Raw genomic sequence first — 18466 nt, 5'->3', positions numbered from 1 at the left:
GGAAAGGCCAAAGTTTGAACTTCTGTGAACAATTTCCAGAAGAAGGTACTTGAACAACAAGGAACAGGGAAGCTTGTGGGAAAGAGAAGCTCAGTGGGCCCTCAGAGCAGGACTGAGCCCTGGAGTGATCAACATCGAGTTGAGCTCACACCCGTATGTGGGCTTCGTTCTGGCCCTTTGCAACACGGAGTCAAGAGAGACCTCATGTTAGCCTCATCTCCACAAAGGAGGGCAATGGTGTTACCACTTACAGTGGAGCCCCCAGATTCTCTCCATTCTCATGGCAGACTACCCTTCACCTGACAAAAAGGGTCAGGCAAAACTTAACACCTCCTCCACACTGTGTGGAGGGGACAGATCTTGCTTTCTTTCCCACCAAACAAGTACAAGACCTAGCTTGTAAGTTGATTAAGTAGCCTAATCTGTCTTTTTTGCCAATGGCTAACTTTTATTGAGCAATTACTACATGCCTACCTCTATTATGCACTTCATACACATTGCATCATGTCCTTCTCACATCTTTCCAATGAGGTTCTACTATTATCTCTTCAATTGATGTATGTGGAAACTGAAGCACCAGGGAGTTAAGTGACTGGCTGAGTCAGTAATCAATAGAGTGAAGATTCAGAAGAAAGCACATACTTGCACTCTGGTTGTGGATTAAATGAGAGACTATATGCATAGTGTCGGCCTAGGGTCTCACACTGTGTACTTCAGGATAGCAGTTGTTCATTATTACCTTCTATCCTCTTCCTCTTATTATCACCGTCTTGCTTGGTCACAATCTACTCCTGCACTCCCAAAGTGTCCTCACCATCAGGCTAATGATCCCACTGCAGACTCTACAGACGCACCCAGACTACACAGATCTGGACTGCCCAGTGGCCACTAAGGATGAGCTGGACCTCTAGTGGATCCACTGTTGAACTCCCTCTGGGGAGGCAGGCTCTGCTCTCATTGGCCAAGCCAGCTGCTGCTTCTCCATTGACTGTAATGCAGCACTCTCCACAGAGGTCAGTAGGGTCATCGTGACTTAGTAAACTCTGTCTGATACCCAACCATCCCCAACCTCACCTCAGACACTCAGGGAGGAGCATATAGTGGTTGGAGGGTCTGGGGACAGCAGCAGGCTCTTACTTGTGAAGAAAGACAATCTCCACGTTGACATCATCCCGATCCTTGTGCAGAAAGTCCTTCAGGAAGTTGGAAACACTCTCCAGAGTGATGTGTCCACAGACCACAATGTGCCTGAACAGGAGAGGCCAGTTAGATCAGGCCAGGCCCCGGGACGATGAAACCCCCATTCCCCCACCCCAGGCCCTGGCAAGGCAGAGCAAGCGCGGCAGCTTAGGGGAAGGTTCGCTTCCTCCCTCCACCTCGTAAAGCCCAGCGCAGTCCCCCAAGGGCTGTGAGGCAAAGCAGCGGTACTAGCAGGTGCTCAGAGACTTCGAGACAGAAAAGGCATATGGCTTCTCACCTGAGGCTGCACAAAATCCTATTAAAAGCCCAACCGTTTGGCCAAGTGGTTTTATGCATTTAACAATAAGTGACATTATGCTTGCGCTTAAATGCTGCATTATCAAGTCCCTTGCAGATTCATATCTCTCCCTTTCTGCCCACAAAGCGTCCTCCCGGGAGATTTACCGTATGAGTCTTGGTTTATGACATAGAGCTTATCAGGTAATGAGATAACAAATCTTGCTGAAACGATGATTTTGTGTGTAAGAAAGCGGACTTTTATCAGGGTGGCTAATGTGCGGCTTGACACGTTATAGGCTCGGCTGGCCATAAGCAGTAAAAAGGAAATTTTGCATTTTTCCACCATAACTTCTCCGACAATGGGGGCATGTAACACTTTACAGTAAGTGAGCATTACTCAGGGCTAAATGGGGATGGGATGCTTAAGGAATCACAGATTACCCACTGGCTGCATGTCCCAGAGGACTATTGTCTCAGGGTGCTTGGCACTTCCAGGAGAGTCAAAGGAATTTGACCTCAAGACAGCGGGGAAGCCAGGCAGGCATGAGGCTGGAATGTGTGCCTTGTCCTAGGGTGGTGTGGACTTCAGTTTCCAGAAAGAGTGGTGCTTTTTGAAGAGATGAGCACCTTTTCCAGAGCTGTAGAGACAACAGTCCCTGCAACATCTCTGGGCTCCTGGACCCACTTATTTTTGCCATGTGCTGCCCAAGTCAGAATAAGCACTTTGATGCTGGAGTTAGTCCTACGGCCAAATAAATGTGGGAGCCTGACTGTGCAGTTGCCACCATTGGCTTATAGCAAAGATGCTGCACAGCAAGGGGGTCCACTCATCATGTCCCTGTACCCCTCAGGCCGACAGTGATGGGGGCTGATTCTCTAGCTATACTTTCAGAAGAGGGCAGGTGGTAAACATGTAGGGAGGCAATTTCCTGGGTAAGATTTAGAATGGTCAGGTCCCTTGCACTTCATAATTGCTCTGTGCACATTGCAATAAGGCAGAATGCTCATTGGCTGGAGGCAGCTCATAATGGGAGGCAGCGATGATGGCTTATGTGATGTTCCATTAGCTGCCATTACAAGAGCCTGCCCTTTCGTGGTAATTTGGTGCTTGACTAAGTATGTGAGAATAATACAGTAAACTCATTGGTGAATGGATAATGATGCAGAACAAAGAGTAAATCAATAATATGCACGACACAGTTAATAATATTACCATTATGGACTGTTATTGTTACGGTGGTGCACTTAGCAATCAGGTGAGCAGTGGCCATCAAGGGGAGGGAGGAGTGTCATTGAGCTCCTTCAGAAGAAATGACTTAACAAGATCACTTTGCCCTCTAGCCAGGACCTGCTAGATAGGCTGGGGGTGGGGGGTTCGTTGGCAACTCAAACAAATTTCCTGCCTGAAGCCCATAGCCTGGATCCCCTCCCTACTGGAAGGTTGTGAAATATACCATATATCAGAAGACATGATATAAAGACTTAGATTATATACATTTTCATTATGTCATATCTTACAAGTGCTTTCTGTGGCATGGTTGTGACAATCCAGGCTGCCCATGAATGGGCACGTTCTAAATAAGATTTCTAATTCTGAAGTCACCAGGTATGCTGAGAGAGTGACTGAGAAACAGGATTCCCCTCTCCATCTGCCTCCCCAAGAATGGTATCAGTTTGCTTGGTGCCATGCTAATGTTCCCTGCCTGCAGACATTCAAGATCAAGAACAAGGCCACCATGAATCCAACGTATACAAGTATCCACCCCCACAGCTCACACTGCCACTTGGATGAGATAGCAAGCCAGATATCATATCCCAGCCCTGCTCCCAAGGATGTGTGGTATCCAAGGTACATTCCTTATTCCTGTTTAATGGGTGAAGAAGATGAGAGGTTAACACCACCTAGTCAGCCTCCTGCGCCAGGCACTGTGAACTGGAAGTTCCATACCAGCAGATGCCTGGTTATTATTCAAAGCCAGACTCAAATCAATGATAGGTCTGAGGAAATGCCCGGACATTCATCCTCCCTATCCTGTACACAAAGAAGTGAACGAACATCTGCCAGGAATGCTTCTTCCTCTTCAGAAATGATCCATGCCTAGGAGAGACATGTGTGAAGTGGCAGGGGAGCAGATGAGCTGCCCCCCTCACCTTCGAATCAAAAGCTCAGCTGGCTGATTTATTCAATCTTAGAAAAAGTCAGGGTTCTCTCACTTGAAAATGTGCCGGGTACTTATAAAATATATTCCAATGCAATCAATATTATCCCTTAAGCCTTTAATTAGCTTTCACTTCTCTTAAGAAGTAGACAAATGCTGGCAAGAGAGAGGAGAAAAAAAAAAGATTGACTTTTTTTTCATTTGGTGCTAGCTGTCCAATACCATTCGAGACGACTGAAAATATATATCTTTTAGCTACAGAATGATTTCTGGGTTGGAGAAGAGTCCTTATCAAAAAGGAAGAAAAAAATCTTCCTTCAACATAATTGGTATTTTTGCTCAGAGGGAGAAAAAAAAAGCGAGATTGATTGAAAGCAGATTGCCTTTTTTTGCCCAGGGAGAGTTATTAGGTACATTATCATGGCAACCTTGAAGAACCCATATTGTTCCAATCTGTCCTGTATCTGATTTGAAGATTTACGGCCTCCCCCTTTTGTGCCAATAATCATTTCCTCCATTTTGTTTTCCATACAGTGGAAGTTATCAAGGAGCCCACATACTGAAAATGTTTGAATGCAGTTAGAATTGATGGATGGGAAGACACCGACTCGGTGACCCAGCATCAGCACTGGAAGATCTGCCCCCGCCAGCCTGTGTCTGCAGAAGCACCAGAGGCCCTGAAGGAGCACAAGGATGGATGGCAAACAGGGAAAATTTATTTTCCAGAAATATATTCAGGACTTGAAAAATTCAGGGGCAGGAGCTTGGGGAAGGATATTATTGTAGGGAGAAGAGAAGCAAAATTTATTGTATCCTCAGTCATTCAAAATATGATTGAAAATATTTTAAGACTGAGAACAGGGTGTGCCCTCCTTAGAAGCAGTGGCTATTATTCTTATGGCATGATTTGAAGAAAGTCAAAAAGATCCTTAACCAAATTGATCTCTATTGGGTTCTATGACACCTGCCAATTGACCAAATGAGATTAATACTCTGATATCAGACACTAACCAGTTTTGCATTTTACAACTAACAAGTCAGAGTCTTTGAGGAGCTGGAGCTAACACACAATTCATGAGGTTATCCCAAGAATTTATTTAAAGAGATGATGCAGGTAAGGGCCTAGAAAGGGGCTGGCCCAGTGCAGGCATTATAAAATGGCAGGAGTCACGTGACATCTCTGCCTTGGTATGTGACAGAAATAAAGTGTACTGGGCCTTTTACAGTCTCACCTAATCCTCAATGTGTTCTTACTATCTGCGGCTTTTCAAAATCTCAGTCTCCTTAAGTCACATACCTGACACCCCATAGGAAGTAAGAGTGACTTTCCCAGGTTGCAGTCCAGATCTAATTCTAAGAGGGAGGAGGTGGGCGAAGGCTGTAGCTACTTGGGCTTCTGCAACACAGCAGGGCTGGGCCAAAGGTCCTTTTGAATTCATGATGGACAGCATGTTCCAGGGGCCCTCGATGGTTAAAGGGAGATGCTTGATGAGAGGGGGGATACAGAGATGAACCTCACTTAAACTATATCATTCGATCTGACTTCATGTGGTCAGCCAGGACAGAGAGTACCAGACAGCAAAGGTTGAATGATACAGAAATCATAGATCCTACTGGTCACGAACTCTGCACCAAATTTTAAATTCAATAATACATTTTGGTGAACCAAAGGGTCTGCAAAGTAATGCAAATATCTATTTAAGACATTGTGCGTAATGTCTAGCTCAGGATTTTCTTGCCATTCCAGGAATCCAGAGAATAAGAATCTACATGAGTCACTTACAATGGGGAATATTTAGAAAAGTTTTAAGTTCTGAAGTTATCTAAAGTTGCTCCCGTCTGTGGCCCTGGATGTGAACTTTTTCAGCCCTCTCACACTCTTCAAGACTGATTTCTATGACGCCTGAACACTCGGTTTGTGAAGATGGACAACAGACTTAAATTAATAACCATGTTTGATCTGATGATCTTTTTTTAGAGCTTTGTTTAGTTCTGTGAGCAAATATTTCTTGGACAAAGGTAGCATAAACTATTAATGATTTAGGCTAAAAAGATCCATCTCAGATACAAAAGGAAGCATCTGAAATGACAAAACTGAGGCAGATCGCATTTTCTGGAAAGGCATTAATGATCCAGTTAAAGTGCTTGGTCTGGGTTAGTCTGGAGTTGGTAACATTGGTGGGTCATGGAACAGCATGCTATCATGTGGTTGAATGTGACGTCATAAGAATAAGGATATTTGACTGTTAGGAACTCTGTCACGAATCACCAGAAAATTGCCACCTGCCTATTTTCTGGGGACATCTAAATATATATTGGAATGCTTCTCCCTTTATTAAGTACCCAGAATGTAGCTGCTCACATCCTCTTCAGCCACTCTGCTCCCTTCTTGGTGATGAGCCAGGAAAGCCTGAATGTCCATTTTGAGTTAGAGCTCAGTTCTACAGAGGCCTTCTAGGACACATATAGGACAGGAGCGGGCAGCCACTGGACGGAATCATGCCTATGAATAAGGCACCCAGAGATCCAATCAGCATGAGTTTAGGTCAATTTGAATGGAAATCTACTTTAAAGAAGCATCAGGTGGCGGTTCTTAGAGCCACCAGCCTTTGAAAAAGGGAACAAAGATGGTGTGATAGCGATAGGTCCCCTCTCACATTATCAGGTGTGCCTTAATGTCGAATGCCCTCGAAAAAGGTTCAATGGGGAAACGGAGGTCCAGCAATTTGGGGCAAGGTAGGTGTTGAACAAAGGGCAGAATGACCCCCTCTTTTGATGCCTTCTAAAGAGAGGAAGCAGCCAGTGCTGCAGAAATGACCCCGGGATGGGGATCAGGAGACCAGGCAGCCAGGCTTTGTGACCGTGAACCTGTCTCTATACAACGAAGAGGCTGAGGGGCGCACCCAGAAGCCCTGGTGAATCCCCCACAGGTCTCCGGTTCTCTGCCCCCACCCGAGCTCACGCCATCATTTTATCTTGTCTAGATATCTGCCATAACTTTCTAATTGATTTCCCTGTTTACTCCCCCACACCTCAGGTCCCCAAAACGCTGAAGAGCAAGGACTGAAGCATATCCAACAACAGTCAGGTTCTGCAAGGGTGGAGAGGTCTTAGATCTCTCCTTAGCAGAGCCCAGCTCTAGGAAGACAATGTAAAACGCACAGCTCTGGGCTGTTTATTTTTAAAGATACTATATCCATTTTTACTGGAACAAGTATAAAGAACTTAAAAAACCCATAGCTATCCTGTCACAATAAATCATACAGAGTAAATTGAAAATCCTATACAGCTTTCTCTGAATACATTGTGCTCACTTTGTCAAAGAGGTAGATGAAATGTGGCATATATTGATCTAGATGTCTCTGTAAAACTATAATATTTATATCAAATACATATGCTAGGCTCTCTTCTGTCTTTCTGCTGAGCCTTGTAATCAGGCTTTTTCCATCCCACCTCTCCCCAGTGCCTCCCACCCGTGGTAGCCCCTGGCACCGGGGGAATGGATTTTAAGCAGTGCTTGCCAAAGAGAATGAGCATTTTATCAAAAAAGAAGCCGGATGGTTAGAGACCCAACAACCCATGCCACACATGGTCAGCACCAAAGCTGCCTATTCTCCCTCTTAGGTTGAACTTTGAACCGTGCAGTGTCTGCAACTTCGGGACCCTCATCAGAGCTGGGCTTCACTTTGCGTCTCACCTGGTAGTATTTTCTTGAATGTATGTCATGTGATTTGGGTCACCCCCTCCACAGTCACTGTTTTCTCAGTTTTTTTTTTTTTGTTTTGTTTTGTTTTTTTAAGGATCATTATCCCGCCATAGGGAAGGAAGAAGCTAATCCAATTCCCACCTTTCCACTTCCTCCTTTACTGAGAGTCTGTCCCCAAGAGACTAACCTCCACATGGGGGAAGATTGCCACCAGCAGGCTAAGTCCCTCTCATCCTGCCAAACCACCTTGGGTCCTTGTCAGGGTCCCTCAGACTCGCTGGGTTTTCAAGTCCTCTTGGTTTCCTGATGGACTAGTTGGTGAAGTGTGCTTGCTTGGACACCCTATTCCATCGCAAATGTTAGAAACTGAGCCATTAGTAATTGCTAGAATCACTGGCTGATTCTACCACCTCCAAGAAGCACCAGAAGCCCTGAAGGAGCACAAGGACGGATGGTAAACAGGGAAAATTTATTTTCCCAGAAATACACTCCTCTACTTCCAGTTTGTGAGGGAGCTGTACATGGGAGTGAAAAAGAAAACAATTGAGTGTATCACGTCTAAATCCAAACCCTGACTATAACCATCTCCTGTTAAAAACAAAAACAAAAAACAAAACAAAACAAAACAAAAAAACAAGGTTCAGTGATAAGATAATTTCCTACCCTTGGCCACCTCTATACTTTGCTAATCGCAAAGGAAGGAAATACGTTCTCCCTCCTAGTGAGGAAGAGAATAAAGTAATCATCTTATCCAGCTGTCAGCAGAGCTATTCTGGAGGAAGCAGACTGTTTTGCTGTTTCCCGAGATGGGGGTAGAAAGCAGAGCAAATAGGCCCCAACAGTGAAACAAAGGCACCTCTGTAAATAGAGCCCAAGGTCAGAGAGCAGACGACTGGCAGACCCAGCAGAGAACACGAAAACATTCTGCATGAAGGTGACCCATTTTATCATACACAGACATTTGGGATCTAGGCCACCCTAGAGGATCCATATCTGTACATCCACCATCCCAAATCATAATCCGACCCCCACAAATAGACCAGAGACATAATTAGGGTCAGCCCATCAGTGAGGAAAGATCACACATCTTTTGTAGCTTATGGACTACCTGGAGCTTTGGTGCAAATCTTAGTAAGTTCTGAGACCCTCCACATAGGGGGCATTGGTTGTTTTTACCCATCAGGCATATACCCTCCCTCTGTCATTGGCCCCTCATGTTCAATTACATACTGAGCTGGGATAATTAATCAAGATTCCATGCAGGCTTCCATTCCACATGCAAGGCCAGTCGGTACTTTTAAATCCTATAAGGAGTGAGGCTGTGGGAATCCAATCATCCTAATGGCAAAATCCCATAATGAGTTCTGGCTTCCTGGATCTTAGAGATGCACCTCTGAAGCTTTTCTGACCCTTCTGGGATCTTGCCCTTCAGTTTCACTTTGGATTCTATAAGGTACTCTACCCTTGAAAAACTATATATATATTTTTTCATTCTCTGCTTAAATCAGCAAAAATAAGTTTCTGTTGCCTACAATCAAAAAAACCCCTGAGTTTTAAGTAGATTTGTTTACCCCTGCTTTGGTTTCTGATATAATTCACACCATGACCTGTGTGCAAGTATTTTTACTGCCATTTTGGTTTCTCCTCCTTTCCTTCCTTCCTCCCAGGAAGAGGAACAAGACAACCTGCTGAAGTCTCACAAATTGCACTGGTTCTTTCTTGGGTCACTGCATTTTACTAATGCCATTATGTTGGGTTTGGTCCTTGGACTTTTTTAATGAGCCAGGTTGCTCCTGACCTGACTCAATCCTATTGAAATTGTCTTGGTTCTCTGCTATTTCAGAGAAACTGGGATAGTGAATGGCACACTCCTTCCTTCAGATCAAAGCAGATTAGCCTCTTGCTGATGCTGTAACTGAATGAGCCAGGACTGAGAGATGAGGAGACCAAGGCAGACAAAGGTCTTAGCCTTTGGGGATGAGGTGGAATAGAGGGGAATGAGTCCAAGCGAAGAAATAGTTGCTACTTGTTCTGTGGAGAGGGTTTTAATTTGCAAAGTAAGTCCCATCTCTCTGCCTATACCTCTGAAAAGTCATTCATCATGGCCCCAGAACACATGCTATTGAACTTAACCCTCCTTTAGTGACAATCAAGCTGTGGCATCCTTCCCTTGTTCTCCAGCCAACCGCCAAGGGATTGGCTCAGCTGGCAAAAAACTGCCATTCACTCTGAGTAGACCCAACATACATACAGATGGTCCTCAAGTTAAAAATGGGTCCACTTGCAATTTTTCCACTTGACAGTAACCAAAAGTTAACAGAAACATTCCGCAGTCTACTTCCACTACAGCATTAAATAAATTACATGACACATTGAACATTCCATTCTTAAAAAGGCTTCGTGTTAGATGACTTCGGCCAACTTCAGCCTTATATGAGTGTCCTGAGCACATTTAAGGTGGGCTGGGCTAAGCTATGATGTTCAGTAAGTTAAGGGTATTAAATGTATTTTGATCTGCAATATTTTCATTTTATAATGGGTTTATCAGGATGGAACCCCATCAAAAGTTGAGGAACATCTGTACTTTCCTCAGCCTGAGCAGAATTCCAACATCTGTTACAGAGGAACTGGGAAGAGCCACAGTCTTGGAGACTTGCTGAGGTATGGCACCCCACAGCGAGCCAAGTGTGAAGTATGGAAAGGAGCAGACGTTAGGGTAGCCCCAGCAGCTCTTCAATTCTCCAGAATCTCTCTGTTTCCCTCCTCTCCTGGGTCCAGCGTTAGATCCAGAGGTTTTCAGTGCACACAGGCACTCTGCTGTTATCTCTTCCCTAAACTGCTCCGATGGGTGCATTCAGCAATGTGAATATCACAGGCTTTTAGGAGTATTCCCCATAATGGGCTTCCTGCTTTCATGATTATTTCACACCTTCGTGATTTTATTGAACAAAATTCCTGCCAAAAGAGCATTTCACTGTGATGGTGCTCCGACATAATCGAGCTTCTGTTTAGCTGTCATTGGCTCCTTGGGTAGCTCTGATTGGTCAAGGTGTTGGATAAGCTCCGAGGGAGAAAGAATCACATTCTCTTGCTCATCCTTTTAACCACAGAGACCAGCACGGTACCTGGCACATGGTAGGAGTTCAAATGGGATTTTTCTAAGTCTATTCTAGATGCTAGTTGGCAAGTGCCTAGGGGGTCATCGAGTAAGGTTGTAAAACCTCTCAGATGGGCATGCATTGATCTCTGAACTGCCTGCACATCTCCCTGTTGAAAAGGTATAGGGGGTCATGAAGATTCTTTTCACTAACAATCAGTACCCACATGCAGAGCAGTCCCTACGGTTCCAGGGGTGAGAGGAGGGCATTGTCACGCAACACCAACACTAGACTTGGAGACTCAACCCTGACAGCAACAGAATCAGACTGCCACGACTCTCATGCTGCATTGGCTGCTATACTACTTTAATAAAAACAGACACCAGACTTGGCCAGTGAGAAGGCTTCCTGATTTATTTTCAGAATCTGATGACAGGAGTAGTTGGGATGGACCCCGGATCTATGAGGCGTTGCTCTGCACAGCACTGGAAAGACTTCCAACAGAATGACTGACAGCACAGAACTGTCTCAGATGGGCACATTTGTCTCTGAGAGGCTACATCTACCCAGCAAGGACTCACTCAATCAAATGTGAACAGAAAGAATCTTCATGGATTATAATTAGAAAAGTCGCAATCGGAGTTCTTTTTTTTTTTTTTTTTTTTTTTTTTAATGGAAGAAAGAATATTTGAGAGCAAAAGTCTAGGCTTGAATATGACTTTTTTTTTTTTTTAAGGTACACAGTTCATCTCCCACCTACACTTCTATTCTTGTTTTCAGAACAATAGCTGGAACATTTTGATAAGTATGTGGAAGGCAAGAGAGACAGCGGGAACATGGTGGGGGGGACTTCATTCCATCAGTATTATCAGGAAATTGATGTAATATACATCCCAGTCCCTTTTGATAGAGTTTCAAGTTCGAAAGGGGCTGAAGAATCCAAAGCAGATGACAAGAAAGAAGTGCCACATCCACACCCACCAAGACCCTGTCTGCTGGAAAGGAATACCTGGCACATCCCATTATGATACAGTGTCCAATGACAAGTGTCTCCTCTGTCTGCCTTGCAGTCCTGGATTTCAGAAGTAGGCAAGGAGTCATTTTCCCAAAGTATTAGGGCAATCACATTTTTTTTCTTCATTCCTCCAAAGTTTAATGCTAATCAAAGCAGAATGCCTAATCAGTCCAAGATGGCCTGTCAACTCGAATTATCTATTTGTCTTCCTATTTACTGTATCTGTCTGTCTACAGTTCTTCATATCTCTGTGAAGATCAGTTATTGGGGCCTGTGTTTCCTTCTGACGAGAATCGCTACCAGATGATCCTTCCTGGTGATATGTTGATGATTTGCTAATTTATGGCTTTTAAAATCTAGGAATCCGAAGACATTGCCGGAGAGTCACGTGGGCCAGGAGACGAGAGAGCTGAATGGCTTTACTTGACAAGGGATCAAAGATTGTGTAAAATGCAAAGCTTCGGTCACATTTCAACCAGAGCGATGTCTGTGATAGAGGAATCGTAAACGACATCTTATAGGAAACATCCCTCACAAGAGCGGCCCGCCCTTTGCGGCCTGGGAGAAGTGAGAGTGATGGCTGCCGGAGACACACGTAAACAGGAAAGGAAGAGGCCTGGGTAGCAGCCCAGGTCAGCGCCATGTGAATCAATGGGATCCTATTCCCAGGCACTGGAGGCCATGCCTCCTCAGGAAGCAGAGATAGAAATGGTGCTGTAGAGGGACTGTCGCCTCTCGGAAGCAGGAGAGGTTTAATCAAGATAAGCTCTGAGGTCCAACTTCCCAACCACTTAGGTGGCCAAATAGCTCAAGGGACAGAGAGAGCTGTGGCATTTTTATGGGTCCTACAGAAATCCATCCATCCCCGGTGCCCAGCATGGAGCCAACACGCAATAAACACATGTGGCATGGATCAACGTGAGGCATGACTCACGCTAACTCTAAGGCAGGGCCACCATGTGGGGGAGAGTAAAGGAGTCTTTGTAAAGAGATAATCCACGTCCTGGCTCAGTGGAGCCTTTATAGTTCCAAGTCCTTTAAAAATTGATCTAGAACCGCAAAACCTGAGTTGAGTGTGGTGGAGAAAACTGAGTGGGATTTCACAATGACCCAGGACAACCAGGCAGGAGACAGAATGTGGTCTTAGAAAGGAAGAAAGGATCTGAGTGAGATGAACAGCTCATTTCTTATAAAAGCAAAACTACAGTTCAGTAATGACCCAGCAAGGAGACCAGGGAGGAGATGCAGGAGGCCAGAGAGCACAGCTCAGGTAGAGGAGAGCCCCAGAGGAAGTGTGGTCATCCCTCTGCATTCGAAATCAACCAACCCTCAAGACCTTACATAAGATGGCGTTGGATTTAAATATATCCTACCCACAGCCTGAGCATCGCGGAGGGTTTTCCTGAATCAGAGCAAAAGGTGGGTTTGCCTATGATAACTATTCTTCAAACCAGGATGGGGGCATGACAAACATCCTGGAGACTGCTCCCCCACATTCATTACTCCCTTTCCCACCTCCCTTTATTACTCATTCCTCTCTGCGTGTCCCCTCAGCATTTGAATACCAAAAATCAGTAGAGCCATCCAAACTATTGTCTTCTCTCTATCCCAAACACCCAGCCTAGAACTGCCCCAGAGTCAGGGCACTGAAGCCCCATCCTGAGATACACAGGCCTGGATGGCTCCCCAGCTGGGTTGTCTCCATCCAGCAGGTTACAGCACATGGATTCCTCTCTGTGGCCAATTATTTTCCAAGGCTTTTGGCCATGTGACCTTGGAGCATGACCTTGTCAGTTCTCATGAGCAAACCAAGAGCTAAATGAATCACACTCAGGGAAGAAACCTCTGGGGGAATCAGCAAGGGGCTGCGGGAACAAGGAGAGTAAGCTGGGGATCCATCCAAGGGCCACGGGAGCCTTGCTGCCTCTCCCCCACCCCTGAGCAGCCTTGACCTCAGGAAGGGAAAGAGGAGAAGGCAGTGGTCTTGGGAGGAGGCTGGGCTGCAGGAGGGCTACTCTTCTGAATAAAACTTAGAGTCTCAGTCCAAGAGGCTCATTGTCCCCAGTAGCCCCAATTTGGAGAAATGACCTGTTTTAGACACTCCCTGAATCATTTGTGATTGTCACCCAAGTCCTCATTCTTAGGAGACCTAACCTATCATCATAAGATAAATTAAATGACACTCAATATACACACACGCATGCACGAACATGCACACACATGCATGTGTAGCCACACCTACAGCTGGGCATAGAGGTCCTGTGGGAGGTGATGAAAATGTTGGAGGCCCTTGATCCCATACAGATGACAAGGACGCTTTAGGGTTGCTGCATGAAGTAGTTACGCTACATCAAACACACTGATTAAGCTGGAAACGAAGTACCAATGCAATTTTCTTACTCTCCAATATCCTGAAAGTGGGTATTGTATAAACAAAGCCCCACACTTCTCTGTTTTTTTTTTTTTTTTTTTTTGGGGGGGGATCTTACTTTCAATAATCTTTGAATTTCAAAGTTTTGCATCTCTGTAGTTTTGCATCATGTGTTACCTAGAGTTCTCTGACATGTTAATGTATTGTTAAGAGAGGTTACTTCTGAATGAAATATGCACACATAAACACATCCCTTAACTACATATATGTTTTAATGACTCTCTGGGTATTCATTTGATTCAGTCCTGGTGAGTAGAGCATATGTAAGTGTGTTCGTGGATATAGCACGTATATTTTTGCATACACAAAACCTCAGAGCACTGCATGCTATTTTAAGAGCCTGAACTCTATCTTTCAACAAAGTTTAGCTGCTTTCCTTTTGCAAATGCATTTAATTTTATCTGGAAACTTTTTGACGTTAGAAATAGAACAACTGTAGTTTCTCATTATGTTTGCTGCCAGAATCCATGCTTGGTTGCTCAACTAAAGACCTTACATTGCTAATTACTACCACATGCCCATATCCCAAGCGAAAGAAAACTTATTGATTCTGACAGCCCATTCTCTCAACACTGAATTCCAAATGAAAACTCAAATTTTGGCCAAACATAACATTTCATCAATCTTGTTCTACTGACTGGAAAAACAACATCAAACAAAGGGTGCTAATGGCCCTTTATTACCGTTCCTTTCCCAAGCTTATACTTTCTGATGAAAGATCTAAGTGACCAAAGGGCTTCTTTAAACTACTTAGTAATTAGCTTTTGAACCAGGAAACAATGCGGAAAGTAAAGTGAACAGTCCCGGTGTTGATGACAAGGCAGACTCTCCGTACACAGAGCTGGGGGACACTGGAGATCCAAAGAGAACATTAAAGCAGAGTGCATTTTCATAAAGGGAGAAAGAAGAGAGAGAGAGAGAGAGAGAGAGAGAGAGAGAGAGAGAGAAACCAAGCTAAAAGTGGTGATAAAAGATTACAGAGCCAGAACAAGACTGCAGCAAGTCTGTGACCTAAGGTCATCAGCAGGTGGGGGTCTGGGGGAAAATGTCAAGGCAAAAACCTGACCGGATCAGACCACAGGGTGGTGAGTGAGCATGGGTCTCAGGGCCTCATCTGGGCCACCCAGCAACAAAAGCTGCCACCAGCCCACCCGCCTTGGACCAGGTACACTGTTTTTAGAAAAACAGAAAAATTATTTTCCACCTGGAATCAGGGTCAAGAAATCGTTTCTACCTAAGCTTCAGAGCGACTGGTTTTATTGGCATCTTCAGGGACAGTGATAAGGAAATGCTGGCAGAGACAGTGGGGTGGGGAGGCCGTAAAAAGGGCCCTGGGTCCTCACAGCACCTTCTGCTTTATGGCCACTGGTCCACGTCTTAAAGGCAAACAGAATCGAGAAGCTGCTTTCCTCTTGGCAGGGCATAAATGGCCAAGGGGAATCTCTGGACTTATTTGAGCTTTTGGATTCAACCGATGGCCCAGAAATCAGAACAGCTTGGTTCTAACCTCGTCCAGGGCTGTTAAGATAATAGGGGGAGGAGGGGCCCATTAGAGAGAAGATGGCGGATGGCTGCCTCCGTGGAGAGGTGGCCAACTGGCCTCCTCTTGCCCACCGTCCTTTGTGCCTTTGAAAGGAAACTGGTGTCCTGTGGGTACTTCAAGAAAATGAGCCCTTTTTTTCCCCACCTCCTCATTTTCTGAACAGAGTACTGGACACCTGAGCTCAGGATGTGCTGGAATCACTGACCAGAGAGAGGGGTCTGCCCATCCTGCAGAGCAGACTGTCAGGAAGGGAGGAGGCAGCCGCAGAGGGGAAAATGATGCTACTCACTGGATTTTATTTTTCTTTAAAAACATAAAATAAGCTAAAAATTTAAAAATAAAAAAGGGAAATAAAACCACTGGCACACAAAACAGATCTATGCTAAAAACCTCTAGGAATGGCAAAGGCCAGGAGCCATGATAATTTTCAGTATCTTGATCTAGGTGTCGGAGCGGGAGTGACTGTGGGTACAGAGTCCTAAATTCCTCAAGCTGTGCATTAAAGATATGCACTTCTTAGTCTATGTAGGTTATGCTCGTAAATAAATAAAACAAAGCTAAGTGCCCCCCAAAATCCTAAAAAAAAAATAAATAAATAAAGGAAGAATGGTTTCTTCCAGTCTCATCTCCCCTCAGCTTTCTTCTCTTGAGATGATACTCTGGCAGAAAACCTAGAAAATAAAGTCCTGTCACTTACATAGAGTAAAACTTCTGGTTGATGTTGAACCTGTACATTGACATGCATATGGATAAGTCACCCAAGCTCAAACTGAAATAGTTCCCAACAGTCATCAGGAGTATCCTCTAGTGCCCTGACACCATAAATATGTCATAACTAGGAGTCTCAATTGAGTAATGAGATCTTCGAGGATGAGATGGGGGTCTTCCTGCCTGCAGAAGAGAACCTGTTTCCTGGTGGCCACAGGGTCTTTGCAGTAGGCAAGATAACCTTGCCTCCCTGCTAGAGTTTCATCCCACATTATTGCCACCATAGGGTGGTATTGCTTAAGGGGAAGGGAGGGGAATTTAATTACATAGGCAACTGATGTCACAAATACATGATCTTGATCCACTGGATTAGGTCTCAGAACAGAATATAAGGCCCCACTACATAAGGTCCCTTTTCATGATAAATCCACGATGCCTGTAGGAATCTCTGAACGGAAACAAGGCCTTGGGAGTCAGTCGGAGCATGACACCTGCCTGGGGTAACCTGTGAGGCCACACTCCTGCACCATGTGGGCTTTCCCTCATAGAAGCACCAGGTTGGTTGGGGAGGGGCAGGATTCAAGGTCACCGCCCCAGGGACTCTTGAGAGTCACTCAACCACATCTTCTCTGATGTAACTGACTTACTTTCTGCCTCCATGTTTGTTAAAAGTCCCGCCGAATTTATTCCGATTCAGGATGAGAGCAGCAATTTCGGGCACGTAGCGGGCAAACATTGCCTACATGCATGAAACAAAGAAACAAGAGCCAAAAAAAAAATGGCATGCAGAGAGGATTCTACCGCAGCGGAGCAGCAAAACCTCTTGGCGTACTTACTTTCTTCCACTAACCGCGCTATAGGAGCCCCCGTATTTCTTGCGGTTTCCTATTAACTCTATGATTTCAGGGACGTAGCTGGCAAACATGGCCTGAGGAGAAGAGGGGAGACAGAAGAGAGACTAAAAAGACAGGCCCAAGAAAGGGGGTGACCTCTTCAGAAGGGGGGTACTAAGGTCTGAAAACACAAAAGGATCAGGCCTACTAACAACGGTGGAGGGTTATAAAAAAATTCAGAGGACAAAGAGGCCAAGTTCCTGAAAACACACAGGAGTAAACAAACACAAGCCAACCTGCACAACTGGGGGTGGGGCGGGGGGTGGTTAAAAAAGGAAAAAGAAAAAAAAATCTCAGTGGAGAAAAATACAAAGGAGACGGGAATAAACAAGCTGACAGGGAGCTCTTCCTTCCCAAGAAGAGTTGGAAAGGGGGACTTGCCGGTGGAACTGCACTCACTTGCACGCACATGCGCACACGGACCCGTGCGCATTCTTGCAAAACCCTTCCGTCTAATTAAAATTCACAGGAGAAGCTGTGCCCTGAAGAGTGGTTAAAGACGAGAAACACCAAAAGGCTTCAAAAGAATAAACTTTGCCATAAAAAAAAAAAACAAAAAAGCAAAACAAAAACAAAAACAAAAAAACAGTCACTAAAAAGGCACAAAAGGTAAATGTAGGGGATCACATGAGAGGAAAGGATAGCAAGAAGAAACACAAATCTGCCATGTTTTGTCCAACAAACATACCCCTGTGGCTGGAGAGACCCGTGCCCTTCTCTATGGGACCTCAGAGAGGCTGCGGAAACGCTGTGCTGACGTACACACACACACACACACACACACACACACACACACACACAATTAGCGTACATTTTTTTGGAAATGTGTATGCTCTATGCATACAGGCAGAGTCGCGTGTATGCATCACTCACAGACATGTGTGTGCGGCGTACATACATGAAAGCCAAGTGTGAATTGGGATTGTGATCACTCACCTCCTGCACAGCACAAATTCACACTTAAAATGACCCACTTTGGAAGACACACTGCAGCAATCACCAACGTGTCCCCAAGTGCTACCATACGGAAGGAGGTGCTTCGCAGGAGAGCACGTGGTAAAAATTTCCTGATGTATGAATGGGAGGAAAACCATCCCGGGTGTTGCTGCAGGACACAGCAGATTATGGACAAAACTGTGCTCCGCCCACTGATAATGTGCGTGACAAGACCAAGCACTCTCCCTCCTCTGAGGCAAGCTCCCTTCTCTTTAGGGCAGGTACCAGCCACAGTGTTTGTTGGAGTTTGGGAAGGAATGAAAAGGGGAAGGGGGAGCTCCTGAAACCGCAAACTCTCTACAGAGTATCCACAGCATCTATCAGGGTCAGGTGACAGCAACTGTCCTTGCAGAATATCAGCTGTGAATTTTATTCCTAAGGGCCAGCACACTCACTTATTAACAGCATCCCTTTCTTAAGACAGTTAGATTTAGGTTG

General features: G+C 45.1%; 1 protein-coding gene across 16 annotated transcripts in view; it reads right to left on the bottom strand.

Moving 5' to 3' along the window:
• KCNMA1 (potassium calcium-activated channel subfamily M alpha 1) overlaps nt 1–18466 on the bottom strand; it is a 710543-nt gene that overhangs the window by 203202 nt on the left and 488875 nt on the right. For all 16 annotated transcript variants that reach the window (XR_013763654.1, XM_079138788.1, XM_079138796.1 and 13 more), the window contains exons 9-10: nt 16976–17067; nt 1138–1248 (exon numbers count right to left, since the gene is read on the bottom strand). Coding sequence is in view for 15 of the 16 variants with exons in the window: in XM_079138788.1 (XP_078994914.1) it covers nt 1138–1248; nt 16976–17067 (203 nt within the window). In the remaining variant the exon portion in view is untranslated. The remainder of the gene's footprint in view (nt 1–1137; nt 1249–16975; nt 17068–18466) is intronic.

The sequence above is a fragment of the Sciurus vulgaris genome (genome assembly GCF_902686455.1).
Source record: "Sciurus vulgaris genome assembly, chromosome: 4".
NCBI lineage: Eukaryota > Metazoa > Chordata > Mammalia > Rodentia > Sciuridae > Sciurus > Sciurus vulgaris.
Note: the sequence above shows the minus strand (reverse complement) of the source record. Positions and strands in the feature narration are given on the sequence as shown.